The following is an 18320-nucleotide window of genomic DNA, read 5'->3' on the forward strand; positions in this document are numbered from 1 at the left end:
TCTGTACAGGTGCATTATCCCCCCCCCCCCCCCCCCAACCAAAAGATCGATGCACACCCATACAGCTTGCAATTACTTCTACAAAAAAAAGAAAAGAAAAGCAGAAAACCCTTAATATATGTTCCATAATTATCAGTCTTTTGATTTAGGCACCCCTGGAAGAATTTTACTCTTCTTGACTACAACTATGCACTCCAGCCTGATTAAAGCTGATGTCCAGGTTCCATTTAACTATTAACCACTTGCCGACCGCCGCACGACTATATACTGCGGCGGTCAGCCCCTCCCAGGCAGAGTGACGTATCGGTACGTCACTAGCCTGGGAGGGTCTGGGGAGCGAGCGCGCGCCGCCGGCGGCGGCGTGCTCCCACGTGGTCACGCACCCCCCCGCGCGTGTGACCAGCGGACCCGATGTCCGCCGGTCACTCTGCGATCGTCGGGGGAGAGGGAGAAAGGCAGGCAGCTTGTGTAAACAAGCTGCCTGTCAGTTCTCCCTGTGTAGAGACACTGATCATACGGTTCTACTATGTAGAACCGTAGATCAGTGTAACTACACCTCAAGCCACAGCCAGTCACAGTTAGAATCACGCCCCTAGGGACACACACAGCCCCTCCTTCTCAAATAAAGTTAACCCCTTCACTGCCAGTGTATTTTTACAGTAACAGTGCATATATATAGCACTGATTACTGTAGAAATGTCACTGGTAACCCCAAAAGTGTCAAAAATATCAGTCAAGGGTCCGATCTGTCCGCCGCAATGTCGCAGTACCGCAAAAAAAAAAAAAACGCAGATCGCCGACATTACACGTTGAAAAATAAAACAACAAAAATGACAAAAATCTTTCCCTTTGTTAGTAAACGCGATAACTTTTGCGCAAACCAATCAAAATACGCTTTTTGCGATTTTTTTTACCAAACATATGTACCAGAAGTGGTAGCTGCAAATACAGTGAAGGAGTTTAAGCATGCATGGGATAGGCATAAGGCTATCCTTCATACAAGATAGGGCCAGGGACTATTCATAGGATTCAGATATATTGGGCAGACTAGATGGGCCAAATGGTTCTTATCTGCCGACACATTCTATGTTTCTATAAAACAAATTGGCCCAAAATGTTAAAAAATTGATTTTTACTTTTTTTTTTTTTTGGGAATTTCATATAAAAAAATTTGAAAAATATTGTTATTTTTGCAAAATTGACGCTCTTTTTTTGTTTATAGCGCGTGATCAAAAAATCGCACAGGTGATCAAATACCACCAAAAGAAAGCTCTGTTTGTGGGAAAAAAAAGACATCAAATTCGTTTAGGTACAGCGTCGCACGACCGCGCAATTGTCCGTTAAAGTCACGCAGTGCCGAATGGCAAAATACCCCCTGGTCAGGAAGGGGGTAAAATCTTCCGGGGCTTAAGTGGTTAATAGATTAGACCAAGCTGGTCCAAATGAACTATTTTCTTCACTAGCTGTTGCCATGGCTGGGATCACTGCATAAATGGTTTATAGCCTCAGCTTCATACAGTATACAGCACTGTGTTCCAGCAGCAGGGTGCGACCTTCCAGTCCCACTCTTGGAACAAAACCAAGGCTGAGCACTGCTCAGTCATTTAGACGAAAGTCTGTATTCTATCAACAAATACAAAGCTTCCTCTGATTGGTTGAGGTGGAGATGCGGGCTAATGATGTCATAAATTCCTCCTAAGCCAATCAGAGGAAGATTTGCATTCAAAGAATACAGAGCTTATGCTGAATGGAGGAGCAGCGCTCAGGTTAACTTGATTCAGGAAGGTTGCATCATGCTGCCAGAACACTGCACTGTATACTGCAGGGCTTGACAAATCCCAGGCGCCAGGTCGGTTGCGCCTAGAAATTGCCTCCTGGCGCCTAAGCTTTTGTCAGCCCATTCACTTGTTAGCACCAGGCACGAGTAATTCCTAAAGCTACTATCGCTATTGCATGCCAGAACAATGAACGTAGCACCCATTATCTCTCCGCCCCATGCCAAAAGTGCAGAATTTCTTCTGCTCTTACTCCCGTTTATTGCAGGCTGCGCCACCTTTTTTATACTCTGGACGGGCTCTGTCGGACCTCAGTTCCAAGGTGCAGCTAGCAAGGCTTTTCAGTTCCGGAGCCAGACTTCCAGCTAGTCACTTCGGCAAGCGGAGACAGAAAGGGGGGTTCCCGGAAGATGGCGGAGGAAGAGAAGGGAGAGAGGCAGCCAGCAACTGCCGGTATAGTGACTTGTCTCCTGTATATAGTGTAGTAGAGGCGCACAGACACATGTGAGTAGACATTCAGTGCGGGGCTCCTGTGTGAGGTGAGGATAGCCCAGTCCCCAGTGTATGCAGTGCAGGGAGCCCCTTCCTTCAGGCTCTGCCTTGAACTGCATGTAATCAGGGCTGAGCCTTCTGCCCATCTCTCCCATCCTCTGCTGGGGCCACCATGTAACAACAGAGGTCTGGACGAACAGTGTACTGTATAGTGCTCAGGGGCCCCGGCTGCTCCATCATTCCTCCCCCCCATAAAACTGCACTGACAGAATATGATGTAGGTGGGTCTAGCTGGGAACGCTAAACTGGTGTGTACAGGATTATCCCCACAACCCCAATGATGAGCACGGGGATCAGCAGAACCCCCCTTGGTGAGCGTGGGGATCAGCAGAACCCCCCGCGGTGAGCGCGGGGATCAGCAGAACCCCCCGCGGTGAGCGCGGGGATCAGCAGAACCCCCCGCGGGGGGATCAGCAGAACCCCCCGTGGTGAGCGCGGGGATCAGCAGAACCCCCCATGGTGAGCACGGGGATCAGCAGAACCCCCCGTGGTGAGCACGGGGATCAGCAGAACACCCCCCCCCCCCGGTGATCAGCAGAACCCCCCGTGGTGAGCGCGGGGATCAGCAGTACCTCCCCCCCCCCCCCCCGGTGAGCACAGGGATCAGCAGTACCCCCCCCCCTGGTGAGCAGCAGGACCCCCATTAAGAGGCAAGGATCAGCAGAACCCCTATGGTGAGTGCAGGGATCAGCGGAACCCCAATGATGAGGCAGGGATCAGCGGAACCCCAATGATGAGGCAGGGATCAGCGGAACCCCAATGATGAGGCAGGGATCAGCGGAACCCCAATGATGAGGCAGGGATCAGTGGAGTCCCCCATGGTGAGCAGGGGGTCCAGCCCCCCTATGACCGGGCTTGACAAAAAAGCTGGCTCCTAACTTTTTTTTTTTAGCTGGCTCCTAGATTCAAAGCAAATTATCAAGCCTCGGTATACTGTATGTAGCTGAGGCTACAGTTTATACAGCAGTCCCAGCCGTGGCAGCTGTTGGTGAAGTCATTCGTTTGGACCATCTTGATCCAAACAAGCTATTTAAAGGTAAATGATACCTAGACATCAGCTTGAAGGAGCCACCCCTAAAGCCTGTGGGTTGAACAATGACGATGCAGCAGCACACTGAGGAGGATGATGTAATCTCTGTGTAAAGCAAAAGAGAGAGCCCAGACTGGTTCACAGTGCAGCCCCTCCTACTTGCAGTCAATTGTAGCTGTGCAATGGGGAAACAGGAAGCCAATTAGGAATGTTCAGGTACTTTTTTTTTTTTATATATCTGCAAGGAGGTTAGAAAAAAAAAAAAGAAGCTGGCAGAACATCAATGTGTGTCTAAACTGAGGGATGTTTTTTAGGGTACAATGGTGGTCCCTGTACCAGTACTTGTGTCTCATGTCACTATAATGCTGCTCCTTCAGCATTGAGATTTATACTGTAAAGCAGAAAGGCCATACCTGCAAGCGGTGAGATGCTGTCCTCCGAATCTTCCAGCTGGTCATTGTTGTAGTTGACATTTGGGTGCTGAAGCAGAGCATAGCACTTGTCAGTTTGGACCATTAAACTTTACAGACTGTACAAGAAGCTCATTATATATCCCGAAACTCACCTTTTGTGTTAGTAACCTGGGCCATGATTCATGATTCTTTTTCTCTAAAGTAATGATGGCTTCTCCGCTCCTCACTGAACACTGAGACTTTTCAGCAACAATTTCCTTATAGAGATCCAAGTCTGCTTTATAGTGCTTCCCTTCAGCATGACAACTGGAAGAAATAAACATTGAGTCCAAGTCACAAATCCTATCCTCCAAACATGGCATTTAAATGGGAACACCAATGTATACAACATAATATTTGTGCTAGACCGGTATCCATAAACTTTTGGGCAGTAAGTGTATATGGCCAAACGTTCTTGGAGAACCCTCTAAAATGAATGAGTTGAAGTGTCTCCAGTGAAGGGTACTATCAATGCTGGAGCATACAAAGACGTTTTAGATAACTGTGTGCTTCCTATCTTGTGGTAACAGTCTAGCAAAAGGCCTTTTCTTTTTCGGCATAACTTTGTCCCTGTGCACAAAGGAAGCTCCATAAAAGACACGGTTTGACCAGTAAAGTATGGAACTCCAGTGTCCTCCACAGATCTCAACGCTACCGAACTCTTTTCATATGGACTGGAATGCCGATCGGCAATCAAGTCTTCTTATCAAAGATCAGTACCGGCTCTTACAAATACTCTTTTGGCTGAATGGGCACAGATTCCGACAGTCACACTCTAAAGCTTTTTGGAAAGCTTTCCTAGAAGAATGGAGGCTTTAATAGCATCACAGAGGGACAACTCCGTATAAAAGCAGTATTAAACCCAAAAGCAAACATATAGCAGCTTACTGATTCTTAGATGTGATGGTTGTATTGGTTTCCTTTTTTAGTCTTCTATTTTCATCTGGTAATCAAGCCAACAATCACAGCAAAAACGCTCCAGCAGAATGTATCAATTTACATGGATGAGACTAACCACTTGCCGACCGTATAAAACTTACATATACAGAGGCAAGGTGGCACTGCTACGCCAGATCATGTACCTAGTACGTGATACGACACTTCCAGGTAGGGGGCGCACCGCGGAAGCTGATCTGTGGATACTGCGGACTTGATGACCGCCGGCACTCACTGATCATTAGGGTTGCCACCTCATCCCTCTGAAACTGAACACATATTAATTACATTGGTTCTGAGGCCAATTTAATGGAGATAAGGCACTAAGTGATTTTATTTTATTTATCAGCCACAGAACCTGTGTAATATGTGTTCAATTTTAAAAGAGAGGAGGTGGCAACCCTAATGATCATTCAGCACAGTGGCAGAACGACGATTTGCCTTTGTAAAACAAGGCAGATTGTCGTTCTGACAGCAGGGAAGGCATTGATCCAGTGTTCCTCTAAAGCAGGGCCATGGATCCATTTCTTCCAATAGTAAAAACACCTCCCCCACAGTACACTAAAACACTGGCTATGCACACAGTTAACCCTTTGATCGCCCTTGATGTTTAACCCCTTACCAGCCAGTGTCAGTACAGTGACAGTGCATATGTTTACCAACGATCACTGTATTAGTGCCACTGGTCCTCAAATAGCGTCTATTCGTGTCCGATTTGTGCAGCTGCAATATCCTGCTATAAGTTGCTAATCTCTGCCATTACTAGTAAAAAAAAAAAAAAAAAAAAGAACCCATAGTTTGTAGACACTATAACCTTTGCGCAAACCAATCAATATACGCTTCCTGGGAATTTTTTTTTTCTACCACAGATATGTAGCAGGATACATATTGGCCCTAAATTCACGAAGACAATTTTTTTTTTTATTAGATATTTTTCAAAGCAGAAAGTAAAAAATATTTTTTCTTTAGTAGGTCAGACCTACTGGCTGTAACATCTTCTACCACTGGAAACTTTTCACCCCATGGTGTATCGTGGGGTGTCTAGGATCACCCCATCTCCTCACCAGGAGAGGGTGCCCTTTGTTCTAGATTTTTCACATGTCATGTTGCTTTTATATTGTGTTGTTATTTGTGATGTATGTTCATGTATACTTGCGCCAGTTATTACTTTATGTCCCAATTATTATAGACTATCTTGTTTTTTTAAATTGTGTGAATAAAAGTTAACAATTTTATACAACTGTGGTCTCAATACATTGCTTATAAAGTCCGCCTAAACAGGCAGAACTGGGGTTCTGCTCATTTTTATATCTATCGATTGCATTTGGATGTAGTAGATAATAGAGATCTAATTCTATATCCTCCAGAGTTATGACTAATACCAGATCATCAGGAGAAAACCGAGAGAAAAAGCCAAAGAAAACTGATGAATCTAATGCTCTTGGATACGGAACTGGCTAAATGGCCGTGTCCAAAGGGTGGTAATAAACAGCGCATACTGAGACTGGTCTGAGGTAGTAAGCGGGGTGCCCCAGGGCTCAGTGCTGGGACCAACCTTGTTCAATTTATTCATAAACAGCATTGAGGATGGGAACAGTAGTTCGTTATCAGTTTTTGCAGAGGACACAAAATTGGGCAGGGCAATAACTGCACAGCATGAAGCAGATATCCTACAGAATGACCTGGACAAAATAACGGAGTGGGCAACGACATGGCAAATGAGATTTAACGTGGAGAAGTGTAAGGTTTTGCACTTGGGGACTAAAAACATAAAAACACCAGACAGTATGGATGGAAGGGGGGATTGGGGTCTTTTTAATCAGAGATTATAATGGCACCTGCCCCCATATGCAAACAATGGAAGGAATTCCAGCAAGGGCATAGGCCTGTCCCTATGGAAGGGTCAAGACTACGTCCCTACAAGAAGAAAAGGGGGTTTAAATGTGCCTCTACAAACAGTCAAAGTATGCACATGTTCTTGTAACATAGCAACGGTACACAAATGTTATTTTTTTAAAAAATTCATAAATCTTTATTAATACATAATAAAAACAAAAAGTATATCACTCTAATAGATAGAACAGTCAATACATAGTGACAGGATTAGTATAAATACAGATAGAAAATGCTGGAGCTACGCGTTTCGCATTATGCGCTTCCTCAGGGTCCAGCAAAGGAAAGTATGTAAACAGAGATTCAATCTTTAATAATCTAAAGGTACATAAAACAGTTATTAGATTTGTGAATATACACATATGTCTTATAACATTTATATTATTCTCAGTTTGTTATTTGCAGCTATCAATTGTATGTTACTTATACTATTATCTTAACCTTGAACACATCAGTTTTACTCTAATTATTTAACAATTATATAAGTAAATCAAAAGATAGATTTTCCATAAATATAGCTGGTTAGTATATTAGTTCCTATATTATAGATTCCTTTAGATAAAGAGGAGGGAGAGAAAAACCATTTCTGTTTAACAAACTCTTTTATGCTTTGCTTGTCAGAAGGACAAGAAACTAAATCCCACACACTGAACGGAAGGGGTAGAAAGGGATGGGAAAGAGGAAAAAGAGAAAAGGGATGAATATGAGAGAACAATGATCGAAAAGAGGGGGGGGGAAGGGGGGAAAATACTGTAGAGTGTGAATTACCACGTAGCCCACAGGGGGGGCAGTGATAAGGATAGGCTAGTTCACCCGAGTATAGTGGCTCAGGGGACAGTCCATCCATAGAGGAGGCATGGAGGAGACCAGAGAAGATAAATGGCATATATGAAGAGGTATATTCACTTTATTATAAACTAAAAAAATGACATACTAAGGCATTAAATTGTCTTACCCCAATTTAGACGTCACAGTGAATAGAGTTGAATATACTTGTTTAATTTAAAATCATGTTGTATGAAAGGGGGAGCCAGAAGCCCCTAAAATCAGCAGGAAGAAAAAAATGAATTTATATGTATGTATGGTTACTCCTTATTAGATTATTTTAATAAGGGGGATGGTGATTTGTAAGAATAGGTACTTACCAGGGACTCATTCTCTAAAATTTATGTGTTAGGTGGTGTAAGCGTCAAGCAAAACGTGTATCTATTTAAGTAAAGAGGGGGTTAGACATTGGAATCCCCTACAAAGGTGTGCACCAATATTAAGTGAGAACGGGTTAAATAGAAAGTCCCCTTTGAAACTTGGGGATCAGTGTGGTGCTGGAAGTATAAAAACTAAATATGAAAGAGTCACTGGATGCTTTAGACAGATTGGATCCAGCCCCGAATCTGAAAAGATATATAAAGATAATGGACCGTTGGTAAAGTGCTGAGCCTGACAAAGAGGAAAAGTGAGGAGCTGAGTCTATAATTAGAACACTTACCATCTGAAACAATTCAGAAAACCCACGGGGAGTATGACACTCAGCCTAGGCAGCCTGTAAGTGTGAGCTCACTAAGCTGTCCGGTATATATACTAACCACTCTGTATCTGGTCTCCTCCTCCTCCCGGTCTCACGCCCCCCACATCCGCCCGCCATAGCGTCCACGTGTAGACGCCGCGGGAGGATGTTCCCGCATACCGGAAGTGAGCATCACTTCCGGTTCCGGGACCGGAAGTGACGATCTGCCATAACGTAATCCACCATTCGGACAAATAAAAGCCAATAGAAGCTGATTAACACTATCAAAGATGGCAACATTATACGTGCATAAAAAGCAGGAAAACATCCCAACCTTCAATATAGCATGTATGGAAAATATCTGAATGTAACTATTTATTCCCTATTTGAATCAATTCAAACCTGCATTTAAGCCATATAAGAGGAGAGATTATCCATAAACGTACCAGCAAAACAGTTTTACTTAGAAATGACATTTAGCAAATCTGCTTATATGGTCTGGTCATGTGGAGCAGTGAATAATTAAGATTTGTAAGAAAAAGAAGAAAAAGAATATATAATTTGGCAGCCGATATGTAGGACAATGGACCACGCGGTAAACAGACCCACAGCAATGGAAACAAGGGGGGGGGGGGGGGGGAAAGGATAAGGGGGGGAAAAAAAAAAAAAAAAAAGATATTTTTTTAAAAATTATTTTTGTTTAACTTGAAAGTTATATAAAAAAGTAAATACAAATGAGTTAATCTCTTCAATATCATATTGGAGAGTCTAAGAGGGTATTAGTCTGCCAAAAAGGGGGCAAAGCTCAGGTGTTCATTCAGTCCTGGGAGGGTGCAGGCATTTAAAGAGAAAATCCAACGTGCTTCCCTTTGTAGAATTAAGTTGTCAAAAGGTCCCCCTCTGGGTCCAGGATGGATCCTATCTAGGGCGAAAAATTTGAATTTTGGACATTTATATCTATGCGTTTGAGCTATGTGTCTTGCTATGGGACTTTCTAAGTCTCCACCCCTTATGTATGATACATGGTCCTTGATTCTCTCCCAGAAATGTCGTTTGGTTTTGCCCACATAAAAAGCGGGACATTCACATTTCCAAATATAGACAATACCTATAGTTTGGCATGTCACAAAATGTTTGAGAACAAATGGGCGTCCATTTGGCAACGTTTGTTGAGGCTTGCTAGCAATGAATTTACAATAACCACATAGTCCACAAGGGAAAGTGCCTTGGGGTAGTTTGATACAGGGGTCTGCCCTTTTGTCTCTCTGGTAGTGGCTGGCAGTCACCATATCTCGAATAGATTTATTTCTCCTAAAAATCACACTCGGTCTAGTATCCACAAAGTTACTGAGGATTTTATCCTCTGCCAAGAGATGCCAATGTTTGGCTATAATACTTTTTAGTTGGTTGGATTGAGAACAATATCTCGTGATCATTTTAGTTGAGTTTTGAGAGTTTTGACATTCTCCTTGAAAAAGGAGAAGGTCTCTAGGGCTGTCTTTTGCTTTTTTGTATGCTTTTTTAGTGCTTTTCCTACTATATCCCCTCTGTAGGAATCTTTTTTGTAATTCTAAAGCTTCTTTTTCAAATTCAGTCTCTTCCGAACAGTTTCTACGAATCCTATAATACTGTCCTATTGGTATTCCTTGAATTACATGTCTTGGGTGACTGCTATCTGCATGTAATAACGCATTTGTTGCAGTTGGTTTTCTATAGAGTGTGGTTGAAAGTGTATTATCCATGTTTCTATAGATCTCGAGATCTAAAAAAGGAATTCTAGATCTATCAAAAACATAGGTGAAATGCAAGTTGAAGTCATTTACATTTAGGATGTCTATGAATTCCTTTAGGGTGTCGAGAGGACCTGACCATAGGATGAATATGTCGTCGATATATCTTTTCCAGATTTCTATATATGCCAGATATACTGATATAGATTCTTGGGCAAAGAGCCATCGTTCCCACCCCCCCAGGTACAGGTTGGCATAAGATGGGGCACATTTAGTCCCCATCGCCACCCCCTGTACCTGGAGGTAGTGGGAACCATCAAACACAAACACGTTATGTGTCAAGATAAAAAATAATAAGTCAGAAACAAACTTATTTAACCTTCTATGGTCAAGTCCTCTCTCATCCAAAAAGGATTCAATAACTTCCACACCTCGAGAGTGTGGAATATTTGAGTATATGGACTCAACATCTATAGATACCAGATAGGTCTCCTCTTCGATCTGTATATTTTCAATCGTTAATAGCATATGCATAGTATCTTTTAGATACGAGGGTAGCGACTCTACATGTGGGCGTAGGTATGCATCTACATACGAACTAGCATTCTGTGTAAGACTATTGATGCCCGAGACTATGGGACGGCCGGGGGGATTGGTGTGATTTTTATGCATTTTTGGAAGTGCATAAAATGTGGGCGTTGTGGGTTCTTTAATAATCAAAAATTCCATCAAATCCTTGGTTATAATTCCCCACTGATGGTATTGATCTAGGAGTTTTAGAAATTCTCTTTGATTTTTAAGTAACTGTAAACTGCTTACTCTTGAATACCAGGCTCTATTATCAAGAATATTGTTGCACATTTCTGTGTATTGTACTTGATTTAGAATGACAACATTTCCGCCTTTGTCCGCAGACTTAATCACAATATCTTTGCGTTCTTGTAAGTTACGTAGAGCCTGGTATTCAGTTTCGGACAGGTTATTAGAGTTTTTTCGTATGTTCATTTGTTTAATATCCTTTGTTACCATATGGATAAAAAGATCAACTTTAGGATTGGTTTGACTCGGGAAACGTTTAGACTTTTTTTTAAAAGTTTGTACTGATTGTTGTGTTGTTCCTACCGAGGTCGAGGGTGGGCTGGGTCCGGGTGTAGTCGGACCCGACTCATCCTCAAGCTCGGTCAGGATTTTAAGCATCTTATAATCCTTTTTGGACCAATCACGCCAGGTTTGAAGAAGACCACCCATGGGGGCTTCTTTTTGCTTGATTTTAGGGCCCTCAATTAGGGACCTAAAATTAAGCTTTCGTGCAAAAAGATTAACATCTTTTATAAATTCAAAACGATCTATGTCTTTTGCCGGACAGAAATTAAGCCCTAGACCAAGTATTTTAATTTCCTCTTCATTTAATTGAACACCAGAGATGTTAATGACTTGTAGAGAATTTGTTTCTTGGTTTAGTTTTTCTCTTCTGTTGTGGATATTTTTAGAGGACCTAGAAGTCCTAGTGTCATTTGTTCTAAAAAAGCATTGTCCTGAGTATTAGGGGAATTTCTTTTTGGGATAGTTCCACAGTGTGTTCCTTGGGCATTTGCTGATGATGTGCTGGATCCACTTGCCAATGGGTTTGATGGTGATTGATTTTGAGTTTTGGGTCCAAGTTTTAAAGCCTTGGCTGTTTGTGTAGTCTGAAAATTATGCTGTGTTCCCATAGGGGTATCCCTTTCATCATCTTTCCTTTTTTCCTGTCTCATTCTATTAGATCTCTCTTGGCGAGCATTCCAAAAGTTGGAGGATGTGGAGGATGCAGCTGATGAGTCAGACCAGTTGCCATCCTCTCTATTTTGTTCATTTTGTGGTCTAGACCTGTATGTTTTATTAGTGTTCCTTTCCCATTTATAGGCTCTTCCTGTCCTAAATGCCATTTGGTCACGATTCATTTTTTTGTCTTTTCTTTTAATAATTTCTCCACTAAATTTTTCCACTGCATGTTTAATTTCAAGATTTTTTTCCTTGAAAATGGGTTTATTTTGGAATGCCGCTAGTTGGTTTACAATTTCTACTATTTCTTTGTCTAAAATGAGTGCTTCTGCCTCATAATAGCTTTTTAGAATCTTCATCATTTCAATTGAGCATTGTGTGAGATTATCTTCCCATTTATTTTTTAATTCTGTTGAAACTGAATGAATTGTTGGAAATATTTGTATACGTAACCCAATGGGTATAATTTTGGTGTCTATATATTGTTGAAAATAAGTGGCATGCCAGAAGAAAGTTGTCTTACGTATTAGAAGTTGTCTTAAACGAGTTGTGATTTGCGAGATTTCGGAGTCCTCCTTATTTGAGCCGCGAATTTCAGTCTGTATTTGTAGCATGTAATTGGACCAGAGATTTCCCAGATAGTCAGCCATTTCAGTCACTGTCAAAGAGACAAAAGGACAGACCCAGACACACAAAAAAAAAAAAAAAAAAAAAAAAAAAAAAAAAAGGGGGGGAGGTTAGGGGATGTGAGATAGAGGGAGGAGAAGAAGTGTTGTGGGATTCAAATTCAGTAGATATTCTTTAACAAACACTATTGTAATATCTAGTTCAGTATATCATACATATTACTTTTATGCGAATTATACTCTCAAAGGTATTACATTAAACATATGCATAGATTTGGCTTGTTAATGATTAATTTAATATATTTAATTAAATAGAGCGACCCTTAAAAAGGTCCCCCTTCCATGAGAGAGGACTTGACCATAGAAGGATAAATAAGTTTGTTTCTGACTTATTATTTTTTATCTTGACACATAACGTGTTTGTGTTTGATGGTTCCCACTACCTCCAGGTACAGGGGGTGGCGATGGGGACTAAATGTGCCCCATCTTATGCCAACCTGTACCTGGGGGGGTGGGAACGATGGCTCTTTGCCCAAGAATCTATATCAGTATATCTGGCATATATAGAAATCTGGAAAAGATATATCGACGACATATTCATCCTATGGTCAGGTCCTCTCGACACCCTAAAGGAATTCATAGACATCCTAAATGTAAATGACTTCAACTTGCATTTCACCTATGTTTTTGATAGATCTAGAATTCCTTTTTTAGATCTCGAGATCTATAGAAACATGGATAATACACTTTCAACCACACTCTATAGAAAACCAACTGCAACAAATGCGTTATTACATGCAGATAGCAGTCACCCAAGACATGTAATTCAAGGAATACCAATAGGACAGTATTATAGGATTCGTAGAAACTGTTCGGAAGAGACTGAATTTGAAAAAGAAGCTTTAGAATTACAAAAAAGATTCCTACAGAGGGGATATAGTAGGAAAAGCACTAAAAAAGCATACAAAAAAGCAAAAGACAGCCCTAGAGACCTTCTCCTTTTTCAAGGAGAATGTCAAAACTCAACTAAAATGATCACGAGATATTGTTCTCAATCCAACCAACTAAAAAGTATTATAGCCAAACATTGGCATCTCTTGGCAGAGGATAAAATCCTCAGTAACTTTGTGGATACTAGACCGAGTGTGATTTTTAGGAGAAATAAATCTATTCGAGATATGGTGACTGCCAGCCACTACCAGAGAGACAAAAGGGCAGACCCCTGTATCAAACTACCCCAAGGCACTTTCCCTTGTGGACTATGTGGTTATTGTAAATTCATTGCTAGCAAGCCTCAACAAACGTTGCCAAATGGACGCCCATTTGTTCTCAAACATTTTGTGACATGCCAAACTATAGGTATTGTCTATATTTGGAAATGTGAATGTCCCGCTTTTTATGTGGGCAAAACCAAACGACATTTCTGGGAGAGAATCAAGGACCATGTATCATACATAAGGGGTGGAGACTTAGAAAGTCCCATAGCAAGACACATAGCTCAAACGCATAGATATAAATGTCCAAAATTCAAATTTTTCGCCCTAGATAGGATCCATCCTGGACCCAGAGGGGGACCTTTTGACAACTTAATTCTACAAAGGGAAGCACGTTGGATTTTCTCTTTAAATGCCTGCACCCTCCCAGGACTGAATGAACACCTGAGCTTTGCCCCCTTTTTGGCAGACTAATACCCTCTTAGACTCTCCAATATGATATTGAAGAGATTAACTCATTTGTATTTACTTTTTTATATAACTTTCAAGTTAAACAAAAATAATTTTTAAAAAAATATCTTTTTTTTTTTTCCCCCCCTTATCCTTTCCCCCCCCCCCCCCCCCCCTTGTTTCCATTGCTGTGGGTCTGTTTACCGCGTGGTCCATTGTCCTACATATCGGCTGCCAAATTATATATTCTTTTTCTTCTTTTTCTTACAAATCTTAATTATTCACTGCTCCACATGACCAGACCATATAAGCAGATTTGCTAAATGTCATTTCTAAGTAAAACTGTTTTGCTGGTACGTTTATGGATAATCTCTCCTCTTATATGGCTTAAATGCAGGTTTGAATTGATTCAAATAGGGAATAAATAGTTACATTCAGATATTTTCCATACATGCTATATTGAAGGTTGGGATGTTTTCCTGCTTTTTATGCACGTATAATGTTGCCATCTTTGATAGTGTTAATCAGCTTCTATTGGCTTTTATTTGTCCGAATGGTGGATTACGTTATGGCAGATCGTCACTTCCGGTCCCGGAACCGGAAGTGATGCTCACTTCCGGTATGCGGGAACATCCTCCCGCGGCGTCTACACGTGGACGCTATGGCGGGCGGATGTGGGGGGCGTGAGACCGGGAGGAGGAGGAGACCAGATACAGAGTGGTTAGTATATATACCGGACAGCTTAGTGAGCTCACACTTACAGGCTGCCTAGGCTGAGTGTCATACTCCCCGTGGGTTTTCTGAATTGTTTCAGATGGTAAGTGTTCTAATTATAGACTCAGCTCCTCACTTTTCCTCTTTGTCAGGCTCAGCACTTTACCAACGGTCCATTATCTTTATATATCTTTTCAGATTCGGGGCTGGATCCAATCTGTCTAAAGCATCCAGTGACTCTTTCATATTTAGTTTTTATACTTCCAGCACCACACTGATCCCCAAGTTTCAAAGGGGACTTTCTATTTAACCCGTTCTCACTTAATATTGGTGCACACCTTTGTAGGGGATTCCAATGTCTAACCCCCTCTTTACTTAAATAGATACACGTTTTGCTTGACGCTTACACCACCTAACACATAAATTTTAGAGAATGAGTCCCTGGTAAGTACCTATTCTTACAAATCACCATCCCCCTTATTAAAATAATCTAATAAGGAGTAACCATACATACATATAAATTCATTTTTTTCTTCCTGCTGATTTTAGGGGCTTCTGGCTCCCCCTTTCATACAACATGATTTTAAATTAAACAAGTATATTCAACTCTATTCACTGTGACGTCTAAATTGGGGTAAGACAATTTAATGCCTTAGTATGTCATTTTTTTAGTTTATAATAAAGTGAATATACCTCTTCATATATGCCATTTATCTTCTCTGGTCTCCTCCATGCCTCCTCTATGGATGGACTGTCCCCTGAGCCACTATACTCGGGTGAACTAGCCTATCCTTATCACTGCCCCCCCTGTGGGCTACGTGGTAATTCACACTCTACAGTATTTTCCCCCCTTCCCCCCCCCTCTTTTCGATCATTGTTCTCTCATATTCATCCCTTTTCTCTTTTTCCTCTTTCCCATCCCTTTCTACCCCTTCCGTTCAGTGTGTGGGATTTAGTTTCTTGTCCTTCTGACAAGCAAAGCATAAAAGAGTTTGTTAAACAGAAATGGTTTTTCTCTCCCTCCTCTTTATCTAAAGGAATCTATAATATAGGAACTAATATACTAACCAGCTATATTTATGGAAAATCTATCTTTTGATTTACTTATATAATTGTTAAATAATTAGAGTAAAACTGATGTGTTCAAGGTTAAGATAATAGTATAAGTAACATACAATTGATAGCTGCAAATAACAAACTGAGAATAATATAAATGTTATAAGACATATGTGTATATTCACAAATCTAATAACTGTTTTATGTACCTTTAGATTATTAAAGATTGAATCTCTGTTTACATACTTTCCTTTGCTGGACCCTGAGGAAGCGCATAATGCGAAACGCGTAGCTCCAGCATTTTCTATCTGTATTTATACTAATCCTGTCACTATGTATTGACTGTTCTATCTATTAGAGTGATATACTTTTTGTTTTTATTATGTATTAATAAAGATTTATGAATTTTTTAAAAAAATAACATTTGTGTACCGTTGCTATGTTACAAGAACATGTGCATACTTTGACTGTTTGTAGAGGCACATTTAAACCCCCTTTTCTTCTTGTAGGGACGTAGTCTTGACCCTTCCATAGGGACAGGCCTATGCCCTTGCTGGAATTCCTTCCATTAAAAACATAAAAACACAATACACGTTAGGAGGGGAACCCTTGGGGGAATCAAAATTTGAGAAGGATCTGGGAGTCTTGGTTGATGATAGATTAGGCAACAGCATGCAATGTCAAGCGGCAGCTGCCAAAGCCAGCAGAATATTAGCATGCATAAAGAAAGGGATGTATTCCAGAGATAAGACTAAAATCCTTCCACTTTATAAAACTCTGGTCCGACCGCATCTGGAGTATTCTGTCCAGTTCTGGTCGCCAGTCCTCAGGAGGGATGTGTTGGAGCTTGAGAGAGTCCAGAGAAGGGCAACTAAACTGATTAGGGGATTGGAGGACCTTAACTATGAAGAGCGGCTGCAATCGCTCGATTTATTCTCCCTGGAGAAGAGACGTCTGAGGGGGGACATGATAGCAATTTATAAATATCTTAATGGGGATCTCAGCTTAGAAAAAAAGCTGTTCATTCGAAGGGATTGCATGAGGACTTGAGGACATACAATGCGATTAGAGGAGAAGCGTTTTAACCTCAGGCAACGAGGAGGGTTCTTTACTGTTAGGGCTACAAGATTGTGGAATTCTCTACCACAAGAGGTGGTTTCTGCGGGTAGTGTTGTTGGCTTTCAAAAGACTCAGACTTACATCTCAAGGATCAGAACATTAAGGGCTATGTGAGATGATTACAGCCACACACACCTACACAGGTTGAACTGGATGGACTATTGTCTTTATTCAACCTCACCTACTATGTAAGCTGCAATATAATAACAGAATACATTTTTGGTTTTGGTTTAATACCACTTTAATGGCCATGGTTTTGGAATGGGATGTCCAGCAAGTTAATTTAGGCATGATGGTCAGATGTCATCAAACTTCTTGCCATAAAGTGTATATAATTATTGTTTGAACATTTATAATGGCTACACAAACCATACGGTAATTACCTGAATAGCACTTTGGTAGGATGGAATGTACACTTATGATCTTTTATCTCTTGTAACTTCACAGCCAAGAAAATCGTGTCACCTTTTTCATACCATTTCACTTCTGGGTAGAAACTACAAAACAAATACACAGAGGGAAGATTTAGGTCCGGTTCACACTTATGCGATGCGGGAAGGCTGCGAATCCGCAGCCTGTTCCCGCATCGCACATGCACCACCGGCAGTTCACACTGCCATATGCGATACGCTGGGGGTGTCAATGTAATCTTAACGACACCCCCAGTTTGATCGCATATCGCAGTGCGATCGTGCAGTTCGCACAGGATCGCATCGCACAAGTGTGAACCGCCGTGCGATCCGATCCTGAAGCGGCTTCCAAAAAGGGTCCTGTGCGTGTTTGCTGCGGCACGAATTTAGCCATACAAAGTGTATGGCTAAACTTGCACCGCACAGCCGATCGCATGTAATGAAGGAGCATGTAATGAAAACGACATTACATGCGAACCCCGCACTCGCATAAGTGTGAACCGGGGCTTAAGAAATTAAGAAAACAAACCGCAAGTGCCCCAGACCCTCCAGGGAAGGGGAACCCAATAGCCTTGTTGTTTGAGCTCACACTGGTCATACAGAAAAAAAGCACCAAACATTAACACCAAAATAGCACCTAGTAAGTTGAGGGTAAAAAAAACTCCAGTCGCTTTCTCTGCAATTCTTTTCCATCACCGGCATGTACCAATGCCGAAAACCATTATGCTTAACTTGCCAATTTGTAACACATGGCCAAAAGGAATTCACCATTAAAGAAATCACATATGGGATTAATGAATTTTACACCTGTTCCTCAGACTTTGTAGTATATTGTCGCCTATGCCCGTGTGGCTTGCCCTATGTGGGCAGAACCGTACGCACATTATGAGCACGTTTTGGCCAACATAGACGATATATTAAGGAGGGTAAAGATATTCATAGCGTTCCCAGACATTTTGTAATACATCATGCCAAATCCACTATAGGTCTTCTTGTGTGGGTCATTGAATCTATCCAGAGAAATATTCCTGTGGCAGAGAGATTCAAGCGGCTTTGCCAAAGGGAGACCTACTGGATATATGCCCTGGATGTACTCTC

The 18320-nt window shown here is 41.5% G+C and overlaps 1 protein-coding gene across 1 annotated transcript in view; it reads right to left on the bottom strand.

Annotated features, from left to right (window-relative positions):
• The window catches only part of TDRD12 (tudor domain containing 12), a 146052-nt gene that overhangs the window by 9039 nt on the left and 118693 nt on the right, over window positions 1-18320 (bottom strand). The window contains exons 27-29 of the mRNA XM_082271054.1: window positions 17196-17309; window positions 3923-4076; window positions 3771-3837 (exon numbers count right to left, since the gene is read on the bottom strand). Of these exons, the coding sequence (XP_082127180.1) occupies window positions 3771-3837; window positions 3923-4076; window positions 17196-17309 (335 nt within the window). The remainder of the gene's footprint in view (window positions 1-3770; window positions 3838-3922; window positions 4077-17195; window positions 17310-18320) is intronic.

Source organism: Pelophylax lessonae (assembly GCF_965119305.1).
Source record: "Pelophylax lessonae genome assembly, chromosome: 10".
In the NCBI taxonomy this organism is placed as follows: domain Eukaryota; kingdom Metazoa; phylum Chordata; class Amphibia; order Anura; family Ranidae; genus Pelophylax; species Pelophylax lessonae.